The following is a 16128-nucleotide window of genomic DNA, read 5'->3' as shown; positions in this document are numbered from 1 at the left end:
CAGCTCATGCTGCCGCCCCGCTGTGTGGGATTACTGTGTGTGTATTTGTGCCGCGCCGCTGCCCGCAGCCGCCCGCCGCCGCTTCCAGCGCCGCTGTGTTAAAGTCTCTTCCGCTGCGCTGAGCCACGCTGGTCTTTGGAGGCCGCTCCACGCGGCATATCGTCTGCTCCGATGCACTTCCGGAGGGCGCACAAGGCCGGTCTCCGTGTACAGAGTAGCGGTACACGGAGCACAGGGGAGAGGGGGAGGCACACTTCTTTGAAAGTATGTATGACCTAACACAGAGCCAGCAGCGCTGTATAGATAAGTAACAGGAATATATGCATTTAAGTATAATCTGCTACATGGATTAATGTTTGCACTTTGTGATATTCTGTGAGCATGGGGACATATATAAACCATGCTTCCTGTTTTTCCTGTTTCTTTTCAGAATTTCCTGTACACATCTCTCCACCATTGAAGGCGCTGGGGTGTTAGGGGGATTTTGGAATCAGACATATTACTGGCACATTTGGCCAGAGATATAGAGACACCTTAGTGCTATTTACTGAGTTTTTTTGGCATAATGAGTAAGACACCAGCAAAGTCCAAGAAGCAGGTTTACTGCAATGTCTGTAAGGGTGTATTACCTGATGGATTTACCACATGTAAAGTATGTGTTGTAAATTCTGAAACAAATACAATTCCTGCTCCGGTTTCAAATCCCATTTCAACCCCGGACCCGCCATGGGCTATATTAGCAGATGTTTTAGCTGGATTGCAATCAGAGTTGGCCGCCTCTCGGCAGGAGCGAGAGGCGGCAAGATCTGAATCTAGGGTGAGACCGCTAGAACTTCCTGAGGGGTCTCAGCCTTACCAAAGGTCCAGATCTTCTTTGACTAAAGGGGATAAGTTTCATTTTTCCTATAAGCTACCGGCTGCTATGTTAATGTCTGATGATTCTTCGCCAGACCTCACTTTACAAGATATGGGTGAGGAGGGCGAAGTAGACCAGCAGTCAGAGGGTGACTATTTTGACAGGCCAGGTATTGATAATCTCATCAGAGCAGTGCGTCAGTCTCTGAATTTTACAGAAACTGAGGAGCCTCTGACAAATGATGAGGTCGTTTTTACTAAACGACAAAGAACTCCAGTTTGTTTTCCTGTGTCAGAATCTCTTAATAAAATGTTACTAGAAACGAGGAAGAATCCGGATAAACGGTTTTCTGTACCTCACAGAGTTAGGTCTAGCTATCCGTTTCCAGAGTCTATGACAGCTACATGGGAGAATACGCCGTTGGTGGATTCATCTGTGTCTAAACTTACAAAGAAATTAACCATACCAGTACCAGCTGCAACTACACTCAAGGACCCTTCGGACCGTAAAATAGGTTATGCTGAAGTCCATGTATACAGCGGCAGGAGTGCTGCTTAGACCTGGGTTGAGTGGCATTTGGGTAACTAAAGCATTAATGGTATGGATAACAGAACTCAGATCTGCCTTAACTGATGATCATCTTATACTTCTCGCTGATCAAATCGGGAAAGCAGCTATTTATGTACAGCTTCTACTGACGTCTGTCAGCTTACTTCTCGCCTTTCTTCATCACTAGTCACAGCACGACGTGCGCTCTGGCTACGCTCTTGGCGAGCTGAGGCAGTGGTAAAAAAAGGAATAGAAGCATTACCTTATGAGGGCGAGAGGTTATTCGGTCCTGAATTGGACAAATGGATTTCTGAGGCCACGGGAGGAAAGTCGGTTTTCTTACCATTTCTTCCAACAGGAAGTCACCGGTAAGCCAGTGGCTTGACGGGCTCCCAGACCATCTCGGATCTCCTATTGTAGGAGCACGTCTTCAGTCATTCCAGTTGGCGTGGCTTCAGACGTCCACAGATGGGTGGATCCGCAATTTCGTTTTAACAGGTTACAAAATAGAGTTCGACTGTCTCCCGCCAATGCGGTTTTTCAGGACAGGACTGCCTCGGTCGGACGACAAGAGGGCGATTCTGCAGACTGCCATTCAGTCTTTGCTGGACGCAGCAGTTTTGGTTCCGGTCCCTGTGCACCAACAGGGTCAGGGTTATTATTCCAGTCTGTTTGTAGTACCGAAGCCGGAAGGCTCGGTCAGGCCAATATTGAACTTAAAGGGCCTCAACCAGTACGTCACTTACTACAGATTCAAGATGGAATCTCTACGATCAGTAATTGCAGGTCTAGAGCCACAGGAGTTTATGATTGCGCTGGATCTCAAGGATGCGTACTTACACATTCCGATTTGGCCTCCTCATCAAAGGTTTTTGCGGTTTGCAATACGACAGAACCATTATCAGTTTCAGGCTCTACCGTTTGGCCTCTCGTCAGCACCTCGGGTATTCACCAAGGTGATGTCTGTGTTGATAGCTCATCTCAGATCTCTAGGAGTGATAATAGTTCCATACTTGGACGATCTGCTCATCAAAGCTCCGTCTCAACAAATACTCCTTCAACAGGCATTGCTGACATACAATGTTCTGGTTCACCACGGTTGGATTGTCAACTTCAAGAAGTCACATCTAGTTCCGTCCCAACGACTTCAATTCCTAGGTATGATTCTCGATACGGTAGACCAAAGGATTTACCTACCCGAACAGAAAGTACGGGTCATTCGTCATCTGGTACAATTAGTGCTCAAGCTACGCACAGTCTCTGTTCATTTGTGCATTCGCCTCTTAGGCACAATGGTGGCGGCTTTCGAAGCACTTCAGTTCGGGAGAGTTCACTCACGTCCTTTTCAACTGGATGTGCTCGCACAGTGGTCGGGCTCACACTTACAGATTCACCACAGGGTAAGGTTGTCTCCAAGGACCAGAGTGTCTCTACTCTGGTAGCTCAGGGTACAGAATCTAACCGCAGGGAAACAGTGCGGCACCTGGAATTGGATAATTCTCACGGCAGACGCAAGTCTCAGAGGTTGGGGAGCTGTAGTTCAGAATCTTCAGCTCCAGGGTCTCTGGGCGGATCACGAAAGATTGCTGTCCATAAATGTCCTGGAACTCCGGGCAATTTACAATGCATTGCGACAGGCAGTGCACATCCTGCAGGCGGTTCAGGTGCAATCAGACAATGCGACGGCGGTCGCATACATCAACAAACAAGGCGGAACGAGAAGCCACATGGCAATGCGGGAAGTAGCTCGAATCCTCAATTGGGCAGAATACCACCAGGTCATATTGTCGGCAGTGTTCATTCCGGGAGTGGACAACTGGGAGGCGGATTATCTCAGTCGTCGGGATTTTCATCCAGGAGAATGGGCATTAAATCCAGAAGTATTTCTCATGCTGGTCCAGAGGTGGGGTTACCCGCAGGTGGACTTGATGGCATCTTGCCACAATCATCAAATGCCCCAGTATGTATCCAGAACGAGAGATCCAGAGGCAGTGGCGGTGGATGCTCTCACAGTCCAGTGGCCATACAGTCTAGTGTATCTGTTTCCACCGTTTCCGCTGCTCCCGCTATTGCTAAAACGGATCAAAAGAGAGTTCGTCACAGTCATACTAGTGGCGCCTCATTGGCCACGGAGAGCTTGGTTCTCGGATCTTCGCGGATTACTCGCAGACGATCCTTGGCCGCTCCCACTACGTCCGGACCTGACACAACAGGGTCCGTTTCTTTACCCTGATTTAGCGCAGCTGCGTTTGACGGGGTGGCTGTTGAGACCGCCCTCTTAAGAAGAGAGGGCTTTCCAGAATCAGTCATTCCAACCATGTTACGAGCTAGAAAGCCGGTTACGGCAGCTCATTATTACAGAATTTGGCGTGCCTATATAGGTTGGTGTGAAGCTCGCAAATTTCCGACATCTTCTTTCAAGTTATCCAGTCTTTTGTTATTTCTACAGATGGGGTTAGATGGAGGTCTACGTCTATTCACACTAAAAGTGCAGATATCTGCTTTGTCAATTTACTTTCAAAGACGATTGGCTCTTTTGCCATCAGTACACACCTTTTATGCATGGTGTCCTCAGAGTACAGCCTCCATTCATTCCACCTACAGCGCCATGGGACTTGAATCTGGTTTTAGATTTCTTAGTCTTTTCATTTTGAACCCTTACAACAAGTGGATATTAAATTTCTTACTTGGAAAAAATTTTTCTTCTAGCCTTGGCTTCGGCAAGGCGGGTTTCAGATTTGGGTGCCTTGTCATGCAAGCCGCCATATTTGGTGTTTCATGATGACAGAGCGGAACTTCGGACGAATTCCGCTTTCTTACCAAAGGTAGTGTCATCTTTTCACATCAACCAACCAATAGTAGTTCCTGTGTTATCACGACATTCTGAAACTCTGGATGTGGTACGCGCTTTACGCGTTTGTGTCTCGAATGTCCACGGTTCGTAAGACGGATACGTTGTTTGTTCTCTATGATGCTGCCAAGAGGGGTTGGCCAGCCTCTAAGCAGACCTTATCCAGATGGATAAAACTGACCATACGTCAGGCTTATCTTCAGGCTAGGTTACAGCCGCCTACTTCGGTAACAGCTCATTCCACACGTTCTGTGGGAACTTCATGGGCAGCTGGTCGGGGAGTTTCTACGACACAGCTTTGCCGGGCGGCTACATGGTCGTCCATGCACACGTTTGTGCGCTTTTATAAGTTTGATACTTTTGCGGCATCAGCATCTAGCTTTGGCCGTTTAGTGTTACAGGTGCCAAATAGCTCTCCCGCCCACGGGGGAAACTTTGGTACGTCCCAAGAGTACTCCAGTGACCCCTAGTGGATGAAAAAGAAAATAGGATTTTGGTACTTACCAGATAAATCCTTTTCTTTGAATCCATAGGGGGCACTGGACGCCCACCCAGAGCAGTTGTTACCTGGTTGTGGTAAGTGCAGGGAATATTATGGTAACACACTCTTACCGACTGTTTCAAATTAGAAATTCTGTCGGGTTTGTGTCAACTGTTAGTTGTCATTTTTTGTTTGTGTCAACTTTATTGTTGTCCATTTTTTTTTTTTTTTTGTTATATGTATGTCTCCAGTGTCAACCTCTATAGCTCCAGTTCGGCTCAGTAAAAAAACACTGAGGTACTCTGGGATATGGAGGGGAGATATAGTCAAAGTTTAACTGTTCAGTGACTAGTTCCAGTGGAACCGTCCATATCCCAAGAGTACTCCAGTGCCCCCTATGGATTCAAAGAAAAGGATTTATCTGGTAAGTACCAAAATCCTATTTTCCCCCTAATGGCAAAACCATGTGCACTGCGGGTAGAACAGATGTAACATGTGCAGATAGAATATAACCCACCCAAATCTAACTCTTTCTGTGCAGGGTAATACTGCCTGCTTTATTTTTACACTGCAATTTAGATTTCGGTTGGAACACACCCCACCCAAATCTAACTCTCTCTGGACATGTTATATCTGCCCCACCTGCAATGCACATGGTTTTGCCCATTAGGCAAAAATGTTTTTTTGCAATCAACCTTGAGTTCGGCCCTCTATTCCTTCTCTTGACACTTCCTTAATGTGATATTTTCCTAAACCCAGGCCTACTCATATTGCCTCCTGTATGTTGGGCCATGTAGCCCTTTTCTCCTACCATATGCTACGATCTATAAAACCAAATTCCTTTCTGACACCCATAGCACCCCTGAAGTAATAATAGTGACACATGCAGTGGGGGGTTTCAGTGTTTTTTTTTTTTTTAACTGTTGGATCTGTTATTTCATATATATCGCAAAAATGAGTAATTAGTGGATTATTTCTTTTTCAAACATTGTCTATTAGAATTTCCCTGAAATCAGAGCCCTCAATTATTTAGGGTTTGCATGTTTTTTTCGGATCTATCATCGTATCAGTCATTTTTTTTGGAGGGTTATCTAGTCCAATGTCAGAGAAGAAGACTGCTATCTTGATGTATACCCTGGAACTATTTGGGAAGTTCCTATTGGCTCATGTGCAAGGCAAATGAGTCAAACTGCTCTTGAACCATAGGTATTAAAGTCCCCAATTAGCAAGTGAGTTAGTTAAAGTGAATATACAGTATTTGAAACTAGAAGTTTATTGGTAAGACTCTACCTGGACTTTTTTCACCACACTAAGTAATTTCAGTACATTTCTGTTGACTTTCTTTCTTGACATAATGATTTCCAGCTCTCTGCTAGGGGCTTTTTTTCTGACGGGAGATCACAGCAGTTTACATTTTTGTAGTTTTATATTTACATTTGAAGAATGTCTACTTTTTTGATTTTGTGGACAGTTTTTTTTTTTTGTTTTTTTTTGTTAAGTACTTATGATAGACTTATAGGATGTATTCTGCAAATCTAATATTGTTTTCCAACATAAACCATTATTTAGATACTGTCTCAGTTGGAATGTCTAACAGTAACTGAATCTGATATTTCAGGTCTCCTCTCTAGCTGTATATACATTCTTGATCTCTCTGCCAAATCCTTAATCTGAAATCAGCTTTGAATTGTCTTTTTTTATTTATTTGAGGGGGGTTGTTCTTAGGTGATTGGGGCATATCGGAGAGGCCTACATGTTAGCAGTATACACAATCTCTTAAGTTCTAGATATGTGTTTCTCTATCTTATTGTTTCTGCTGTATGTTTTTCTATGTGTCTGTCAGGTACTGGATGGAGCTGTCATTATACTGTCATTGGCTCCTATGGTGGCTTCTACTGTGGCCAATGGACCAAGTAGTCCATGGGATGCCATCAGTCTCTTCATTTCCCTGAGGATATGGAGAGTGAAGAGAATAATTGATGGTAAGTGAGGTTCACCTACCATACTGTACAGTGATGCACAGTTTCGAGTGGTGAAGTGGTCTCTGGACTGGATAGCTTTGTATTAAAATATATATATGTGTATATAATATAAAGTCCAGTTATCCGGCACTTCCTTGGTTAATAAATCTTTACTTGCTGCGGTGCCCTCTTAAGTCAGTTCGGCTGTTTGTAGTTGCAAAGAGTAAGCGGCACTCACCAGACTTGCAGGAATAAATGTAAAATGTGCTTTATTGGAATCCTGAGTTTCGGGGACAATCCCCCGTCAGGAACCGCTTGAATAACAACAGTTCACAAGTGTACACATATAAATACCCTTACCAATTAACAATAAGTGACTGCAGGAGTACTTACCCAGCCGGCGCCATCCACACGATCCACGGAGCCCGCGTCTGAACTCAGTGTCGCGGGATCTGTGACGTCGGTGTGCCACGTCCCCCGGGAGAGCATCCCGGTCACCTAGCAACCATACAGCTCAACATAATAGAATAAGTGCATAATACATACATTAAAAACATACCATGTTACATATGTAATAGCGCACAAATCAGTGGACATATTCAGTACCTGTACATTAATATTAATAATCATATCACAATGTTACAAAGTACACAGTCTTAGTAAATGTGCTAATTTCTTTGCATGCATAAATTAGGACTGTGCAGAAATAGATTAAGGGGCTGTATAAGGGTTCATAAGGAGCACTGTAATCCTAGTGCCTCATTCAAGCCTCTTGGGGATATCGTATCTGTGTATATCCACCAGCATTCTTTTTGTAGAAGTAATTTTGCCCGATTGCCACCCCGTATTTTAAAGGGAATATGGTCAATTATGATCGCACGGATGCTAGCAACACTGTGTCTTTCCTGTGCACAGTGTCTAGCTACCGGCTGTTCACTTCTGCCTGTTTCTAGTGCATGTCTGATAGCGGTTCTGTGCTGGGCCATGCGTTCTTTAAATTGTCGCTGTGTCTTACCGATATATGCCAACCCGCATGGGCAGGTTAACATATATATATATATATATATATATATATATATATATATATATATATATATATATATATATATATATATATATATATACTCTATCGTCCTAGTGGATGCTGGGGTTCCTGAAAGGACCATGGGGAATAGCGGCTCCGCAGGAGACAGGGCACAAAAAGTAAAGCTTTACGATCAGGTGGTGTGTACTGGCTCCTCCCCCTATGACCCTCCTCCAAGCCTCAGTTAGATTTTTGTGCCCGGCCGAGAAGGGTGCAATCTAGGTGGCTCTCCTAAAGAGCTGCTTAGAAAAGTTTAGCTTAGGTTTTTTATTTTACAGTGAGTCCTGCTGGCAACAGGATCACTGCAACGAGGGACTTAGGGGAGAAGAAGTGAACTCACCTGCGTGCAGGATGGATTGGCTTCTTGGCTACTGGACATTAGCTCCAGAGGGACGATCACAGGTACAGCCTGGATGGTCACCGGAGCCTCGCCGCCGGCCCCCTTACAGATGCTGAAACGAGAAGAGGTCCAGAATCGGTGGCAGAAGACTCCTCAGTCTTCTTAAGGTAGCGCACAGCACTGCAGCTGTGCGCCATTTTCCTCTCAGCACACTTCACACGGCAGTCACTGAGGGTGCAGGGCGCTGGGAGGGGGGCGCCCTGGGAGGCAAATGAAAACCTTTTTTGGCTAAAAATACCTCACATATAGCCTCCGGGGGCTATATGGAGATATTTAACCCCTGCCAGAATCCACTAAAGAGCGGGAGACGAGCCCGCCGAAAAAGGGGCGGGGCCTATCTCCTCAGCACACAGCGCCATTTTCCTCACACAGCTCCGCTGGTCAGGAAGGCTCCCAGGCTCTCCCCTGCACTGCACTACAGAAACAGGGTAAAACAAGAGAGGGGGGGCAAAATTGTGGCAAAACTATATTATTAAAGCAGCTATACAGGGAGCACTTATTATAAGGCTATCCCTGTCATATATAGCGCTTTTGGTGTGTGCTGGCAAACTCTCCCTCTGTCTCCCCAAAGGGCTAGTGGGGTCCTGTCTTCGTTAAGAGCATTCCCTGTGTGTCTGCTGTGTGTCGGTACGTGTGTGTCGACATGTATGAGGACGATATTGGTGTGGAGGCGGAGCAATTGCCAAATATGGGGATGTCACCTCCTAGGGGGTCGACACCAGAATGGATGCCTTTATTTATGGAATTACGGGATAGTGTCAACACGCTAAAGCAGTCGTTTGACGACATGAGACGGCCGGACAATCAATTAGTGCCTGTCCAGGCGCCTCAAACACCGTCAGGGGCTGTAAAACGCCCTTTGCCTCAGTCGGTCGACACAGACCCAGACACAGGCACTGATTCCAGTGGCGACGGTGACGAATCAACCGTATTTTCCAGTAGGGCCACACGTTATATGATTTTGGCAATGAAGGAGGCGTTACATATTGCTGATACTACAGGTACCACAAAACAGGGTATCATGTGGGGTGTGAAAAAACTACCTATAGTTTTTCCTGAATCAGATGAATTAAATGAGGTGTGTGATGAAGCGTGGGTTGCCCCCGATAAAAAAAATGCTAATTTCAATGAAGTTATTGGCTTTATACCCTTTCCCGCCAGAGGTTAGGGCGCGCTGGGAAACACCTCCTAGGGTGGACAAGGCGCTCACACGCTTATCAAAACAAGTGGCGTTACCCTCTCCTGAGACGGCCGCACTTAAAGATCCAGCAGATAGGAGGATGGAAAATATCCAAAAAAGTATATACACACATACAGGTGTTATACTACGACCAGCTATAGCGACAGCCTGGATGTGCAGTGCTGGGGTAGCTTGGTCAGAGTCCCTGATTGAAAATATTGATACCCTGGATAGGGACAATGTTTTACTGTCTTTAGAGCAAATAAAGGATGCATTTCTTTATATGCGTGATGCACAGAGGGATATCTGCACACTGGCATCACGGGTAAGTGCTATGTCCATTTCGGCCAGAAGAAGTTTATGGACGCGACAGTGGTCAGGCGATGCGGACTCAAAACGGCATATGGAAGTTTTGCCGTATAAAGGGGAGGAGTTATTTGGTGTCGGTCTATCGGATTTGGTGGCCACGGCTACAGCCGGGAAATCCACCTTTTTACCTCAAGTCACTCCCCAACAGAAAAAGACACCGACTTTTCAACCACAGCCCTTTCGTTCCTTTAAAAACAAGAGAGCAAAGGGATATTCATATCTGCCACGAGGCAGAGGAAGGGGGAAGAGACAGCAACAGGCAGCTCCTTCCCAGGAACAGAAGCCCTCCCCCGCTTCTACAAAAGCCTCAGCATGACGTTGGGGCTTCTCAAGCGGACTCGGGGGCGGTGGGGGGTCGTCTCAAGAATTTCAGCGCGCAGTGGGCTCACTCGCAGGTAGATCCCTGGATCCTGCAGATAATATCTCAGGGGTACAGGTTGGAACTAGAGACGGATCCACCTCGCCGTTTCCTGAAGTCTGCTTTACCAACGTCCCCCTCCGACAGGGTGACGGTCTTGGAAGCCATTCACAAGCTGTACTCTCAGCAGGTGATAGTCAAGGTACCCCTTTTACAACAAGGAAAGGGGTATTATTCCACTCTATTTGTGGTACCGAAGCCGGATGGCTCGGTAAGACCTATTCTAAATCTGAAATCCTTGAACCTGTACATAAAGAAGTTCAAGTTCAAGATGGAGTCACTCAGAGCAGTGATAGCGAACCTGGAAGAAGGGGACTTTATGGTATCCTTGGACATCAAGGATGCGTATCTCCACGTTCCAATTTACCCCTCACACCAGGGGTACCTCAGGTTCGTCGTACAGAACTGTCACTATCAGTTTCAGACGCTGCCGTTCGGATTGTCCACGGCACCTCGGGTCTTTACCAAGGTAATGGCCGAGATGATGATTCTTCTTCGAAGAAAAGGCGTATTAATTATCCCATACTTGGACGATCTCCTAATAAGGGCAAGGTCCAGAGAACAGCTAGAGATGGGATTAGCACTGTCTTAAGAAGTGCTAAAACAGCACGGGTGGATTCTGAATATTCCAAAATCCCAGTTAATTCCGAGGAGGGCCGCAGATTCGGCATACAGGATTGGATCCTGGTGACCACGGACGCCAGCCTGAGAGGCTGGGGAGCAGTCACACAAGGAAGAAACTTCCAGGGCGTGTGGTCGAGCCTGGAAACGTCTCTTCACATAAACATTCTGGAACTAAGAGCAATCTACAATGCTCTAAGCCAGGCAGAACCTCTGCTTCAAGGAAAACCGGTGTTGATCCAGTCGGACAACATCACGGCAGTCGCCCAGGTGAACAGACAGGGCGGCACAAGAAGCAGGAGTGCAATGGCAGAAGCTGCAAGGATTCTTCGCTGGGCAGAGAATCATGTGATAGCACTGTCAGCAGTGTTCATCCCGGGAGTGGACAACTGGGAAGCAGACTTCCTCAGCAGACACGACCTTCACCCGGGAGAGTGGGGACTTCATCCAGAAGTTTTCCACATGCTGGTAACCCGTTGGGAAAGACCAATGGTGGACATGATGGCGTCTCGCCTCAACAAAAAACTGGACAGGTATTGCGCCAGGTCAAGAGATCCGCAGGCAATAGCTGTGGACGCGCTGGTAACGCCTTGGGTGTACCAGTCGGTGTATGTGTTTCCTCCTCTGCCTCTCATACCAAAAGTATTGAGAATTATACGGCAAAGAGGCGTAAGAACGATACTAGTGGTTCCGGATTGGCCAAGAAGGACTTGGTACCCGGAACTTCAAGAGATGATCACGGAAGATCCGTGGCCTCTACCTCTGAGAAGGGACTTGCTTCAGCAGGGTCCCTGTCTGTTTCAAGACTTACCGCGGCTGCGTTTGACGGCATGGCGGTTGAACGCCGGATCCTAAAGGAAAAAGGCATGCCGGAAGAAGTCATTCCTACTTTGATTAAAGCAAGGAAGGAAGTAACCGCGCAACATTATCACCGCATTTGGCGAAAATATGTTGCGTGGTGCGAGGATCGGAGTGCTCCGACGGAGGAATTTCAACTGGGTCGATTCCTACATTTCCTGCAATCAGGATTGTCTATGGGTCTCAAATTGGGATCCATTAAGGTTCAAATTTCGGCCCTGTCGATTTTCTTCCAAAAAGAATTGGCTTCAGTTCCTGAAGTCCAGACTTTTGTTAAGGGAGTGCTGCATATACAGCCCCCTGTGGTGCCTCCAGTGGCACCGTGGGATCTCAATGTTGTTTTGGACTTTCTCAAATCTCATTGGTTTGAACCACTAAAAACTGTGGATTTGAAATATCTCACATGGAAAGTGACCATGCTACTAGCCCTGGCTTCGGCCAGGAGAGTGTCAGAACTGGCAGCTTTATCTTACAAAAGCCCATATCTGATTTTCCATTCGGACAGGGCAGAACTGCGGACTCGTCCGCATTTTCTCCCTAAGGTGGTGTCAGCATTTCATCTGAACCAACCTATTGTAGTGCCTGCGGCTACAAGCGACTTGGAGGACTCCAAGTTGTTGGACGTTGTCAGAGCTTTAAAAATATACATTTCAAGGACAGCTGGAGTCAGGAAATCTGACTCGCTGTTTATACTATATGCTCCCAACAAGTTGGGCGCTCCTGCGTCTAAGCAGACTATTGCTCGCTGGATTTGTAGTACGATTCAGCTTGCACATTCTGTGGCAGGCCTGCCACAGCCAAAATCGGTAAAAGCCCACTCCACAAGGAAGGTGGGTTCTTCTTGGGCGGCTGCCCGAGGGGTCTCGGCATTACAACTCTGCCGAGCGGCTACGTGGTCGGGGGAGAACACGTTTGTAAAATTCTACAAATTTGATACCCTGGCTAAGGAGGACCTGGAGTTCTCTCATTCGGTGCTGCAGAGTCATCCGCACTCTCCCGCCCGTTTGGGAGCTTTGGTATAATCCCCATGGTCCTTTCAGGAACCCCAGCATCCACTAGGACGATAGAGAAAATAAGAATTTACTTACCGATAATTCTATTTCTCGGAGTCCGTAGTGGATGCTGGGCGCCCATCCCAAGTGCGGATTATCTGCATTACTTGTACATAGTTACAAAAATCGGGTTATTGTTGTGAGCCATCTTTTCAGAGGCTCCGCTGTTATCATACTGTTAACTGGGTTTAGATCACAGGTTGTACGGTGTGGCTGGTATGAGTCTTACCCGGGATTCATAAATCCTTCCTTATTGTGTACGCTCGTCCGGGCACAGTACCTAACTGAGGCTTGGAGGAGGGTCATAGGGGGAGGAGCCAGTACACACCACCTGATCGTAAAGCTTTACTTTTTGTGCCCTGTCTCCTGCGGAGCCGCTATTCCCCATGGTCCTTTCAGGAACCCCAGCATCCACTACGGACTCCGAGAAATAGAATTATCGGTAAGTAAATTCTTATATTATATATATATATATATATATATATATATATATATAACAAACACAGTGCTACAGGTAAATGCATACCTAATGGTGTATCTTCTACCTGTGTGCGGGTGTCCAAATGTACTTCCAGCCAGAAGTGCTCTACAGGTTACACATCCTAAGCACTAATAACATCCATTTTTTCTGCTTAAAAAGTGTTCTGGATGACTTTTGCCCATACCCGTGATGTCCAGTTTAACTAGACGATCTTTGAGATTCCTTCCCCTGGTATAACTGGGCATTAATCTTGATTTGTCCAGTAAGGGCAAATCTATGTCCGTATTGACCATAGGCCACCATTTTTTGGCCTTATTGGCCAAAACGGAACTTTTAGCATTAAATGGTGTTACCCACGGGATAAAATTAGTTTTATCATTAGAGGTTTTATCTGCATATTGTAAAGTGTGTTCCCGTGGGATATTTAACACCTTGCGTTTAGTCTGCTCTAATGCTCTTCTATTATATCCACGTTCTACAAACTTCTCCACCATGTTTTCTAATGTGGGATCCACTGTTGACATTTCTGATGTAGTTCTTCTTGCTCTTAGAGATTATGTACATCCTTATACATTTAAGGAGATGGATAGGAATACTGTCCTCAGAAATGACAGCTTCTATCCACTCCCCTTAAGAAACAGTTTACCATACTCTCAATTATTAAGAGCAAGAAGAATTACATCAGAAATGTCAACAGTGGATCCCACACTAGAAAACATGGTGGAGAAGTTTGTAGAACGTTGATATAATAGAAGAGCATTAGAGCAGACAAAACGCAAGGTGTTAAATATCCTTTTGTGCTAGAAAGTTTTTGATGACAATAATCTGATCTTAGGTGAGCTGTTTACATTATATGGTATAAGGAGTTTGGGTGGCTATGTCACAGGTGACGGTGGTGTACTCATGTAAAGCAGCTTGGTCATACACATTAGAATTGGGTGATATGGTGAATGTATAGAGTTGAGTATACTATGAGAAGTTGATCGGATGTTACTTGGCCTGGGAGGCTTAGTTCCCTGTATATGTGAATGTGTCTGTACTTTGTTTATCTTATAGATACATGATTAAGATTTGATGAACGATGTTAACTTAAAGAGTTACTAGTCTTGAGAAAGGTTCGTTATACGGACCGAAACGTCGACATAGAAGGCTTTTCAACTTCTTCAATAAAAGTCTTTTTTATGAACGGACTTCATTCATTTTGGCGAGAGTGCACCTTCCACCTAGTGGAAATACTGCTGTTCGAGTGGACCTGATTGGGTTCATTGGGAGCACCCGCAACGTTGGAACTAATGAGATGAGAGTGCAGGATCAACATGGATATATATATATATATATATATATATATATATATATATATACAGTGTATGTATGTGTGTGTATGTATATATATATATATATATATATATATATATATATATATATATATATATATACAGTGTGTGTGTGTATATATATATCTCAAAAAAATAATGGGAACACTAAAATAACACATCCTAGATCTGCATGAATGAAATATTCTTATTAAATACTTTGTTCTTTACATAGTTGAATGTGCTGACAACAAAATCACACAAAAATGATCAATAGAAATCAAATTTATTAACCCATGGAGGTCTGGATTTGGAGTCACCCTCAAAATTAAAGTGGAAAAACACACTACAGGCTGATCCAACTTTGATGTAATGTCCTTAAAACAAGTCAAAATGAGGCTCAGTAGTGTGTGTGGCCTCCACGTGCCTGTGTAACCTCCCTACAACCCACACAAGTGGCTCAGGTAGTGTAGCTCATCCAGGATGGCACATCAATGCGAGCTGTGGCAAGAAGGTTTGCTGTGCCGGTCAGCGTAGTGTCCAGAGCATGGAGGCGCTACCAGGAGACAGGCCAGTACATCAGGAGACGTGGAGGAGGCCGTAGGAGGGCAACAACCCAGCAGCAGGACCGCTACCTCCGCCTTTGTGCAAGGAGGAACAGGAGTAGCACTGCCAGAGCCCTGCAAAATGACCTCCAGCAAGCTACAAATGTGCATGTGTCTACTCAAACAATCAGAAACAGACTCCATGAGGGTGGTATGAGGGCCCGACGCCCACAGGTGGGGGTTGTGCTTACAGCCCAACACCGTGCAGGACTTTTGGCATTTGCCAGAGAACACCAAGATTGGCAAATTCGCCACTGGCGCCCTGTGCTCTTCACAGATGAAAGCAGGTTCTCACTGAGCACATGTGACAGACGTGTTAGAGTCTGGAGACGCCAAGGAGAACGTTCTGCTGCCTGCAACATCCTCCAGCATGACCGGTTTGGCAGTGGGTCAGTAATGGTGTGGGGTGGCATTTCTTTGGAGGGCAGCACAGCCCTCCATGTGCTCGCCAGAGGTAGCCTGACTGCCATTAGGTACCGAGATGAGATCCTCAGACCCCTTGTGAGACCATATGCTGGTGCGGTTGGCCCTGGATTTCTCCTAATGCAAGACAATGCTAGACCTCATGTGGCTGGAGTCTGTCAGCAGTTCCTGCAAGACGAAGGCATTGATGCTATGGACTGGCCCGCCCGTTCCCCAGACCTGAATCCAATTGAGCACATCTGGGACATCATGTCTCGCTCCATCCACCAACGCCACGTTGCACCACAGACTGTCCTGGAGTTGGCGGATGCTTTAGTCCAGGTCTGGGAGGAGATCCCTCAGGAGACCATCCGCCACCTCCATCAGGAGCATGCCCAGGCATTGTAGGGAGGTCATACAGGCACGTGGAGGCCACAGACACTACTGAGCCTCATTTTGACTTGTTTTAAGGACATTACATCAAAGTTGGATCAGCCTGTAGTGTGTTTTTCCACTTTAATTTTGAGGGTGACTCCAAATCCAGACCTCCATGGGTTAATAAATTTGATTTCCATTGATAATTTTTGTGTGATTTTGCGGTCAGCACATTCAACTATGTAAAGAACAAAGTATTTAATAAGAATATT

At 45.8% G+C, this 16128-nt stretch overlaps 1 protein-coding gene across 4 annotated transcripts in view; it reads left to right on the top strand.

Annotated features, from left to right (window-relative positions):
- TMEM266 (transmembrane protein 266) overlaps positions 1-16128 on the top strand; it is a 165795-nt gene that overhangs the window by 108651 nt on the left and 41016 nt on the right. For all 4 annotated transcript variants that reach the window (XM_063926590.1, XM_063926592.1, XM_063926591.1 and 1 more), the window contains one exon: positions 6581-6719. In XM_063926590.1, the coding sequence (XP_063782660.1) occupies positions 6581-6719 (139 nt within the window). The remainder of the gene's footprint in view (positions 1-6580; positions 6720-16128) is intronic.

Source organism: Pseudophryne corroboree, chromosome 6 (assembly GCF_028390025.1).
Source record: "Pseudophryne corroboree isolate aPseCor3 chromosome 6, aPseCor3.hap2, whole genome shotgun sequence".
NCBI lineage: Eukaryota > Metazoa > Chordata > Amphibia > Anura > Myobatrachidae > Pseudophryne > Pseudophryne corroboree.
Note: the sequence above shows the minus strand (reverse complement) of the source record. Positions and strands in the feature narration are given on the sequence as shown.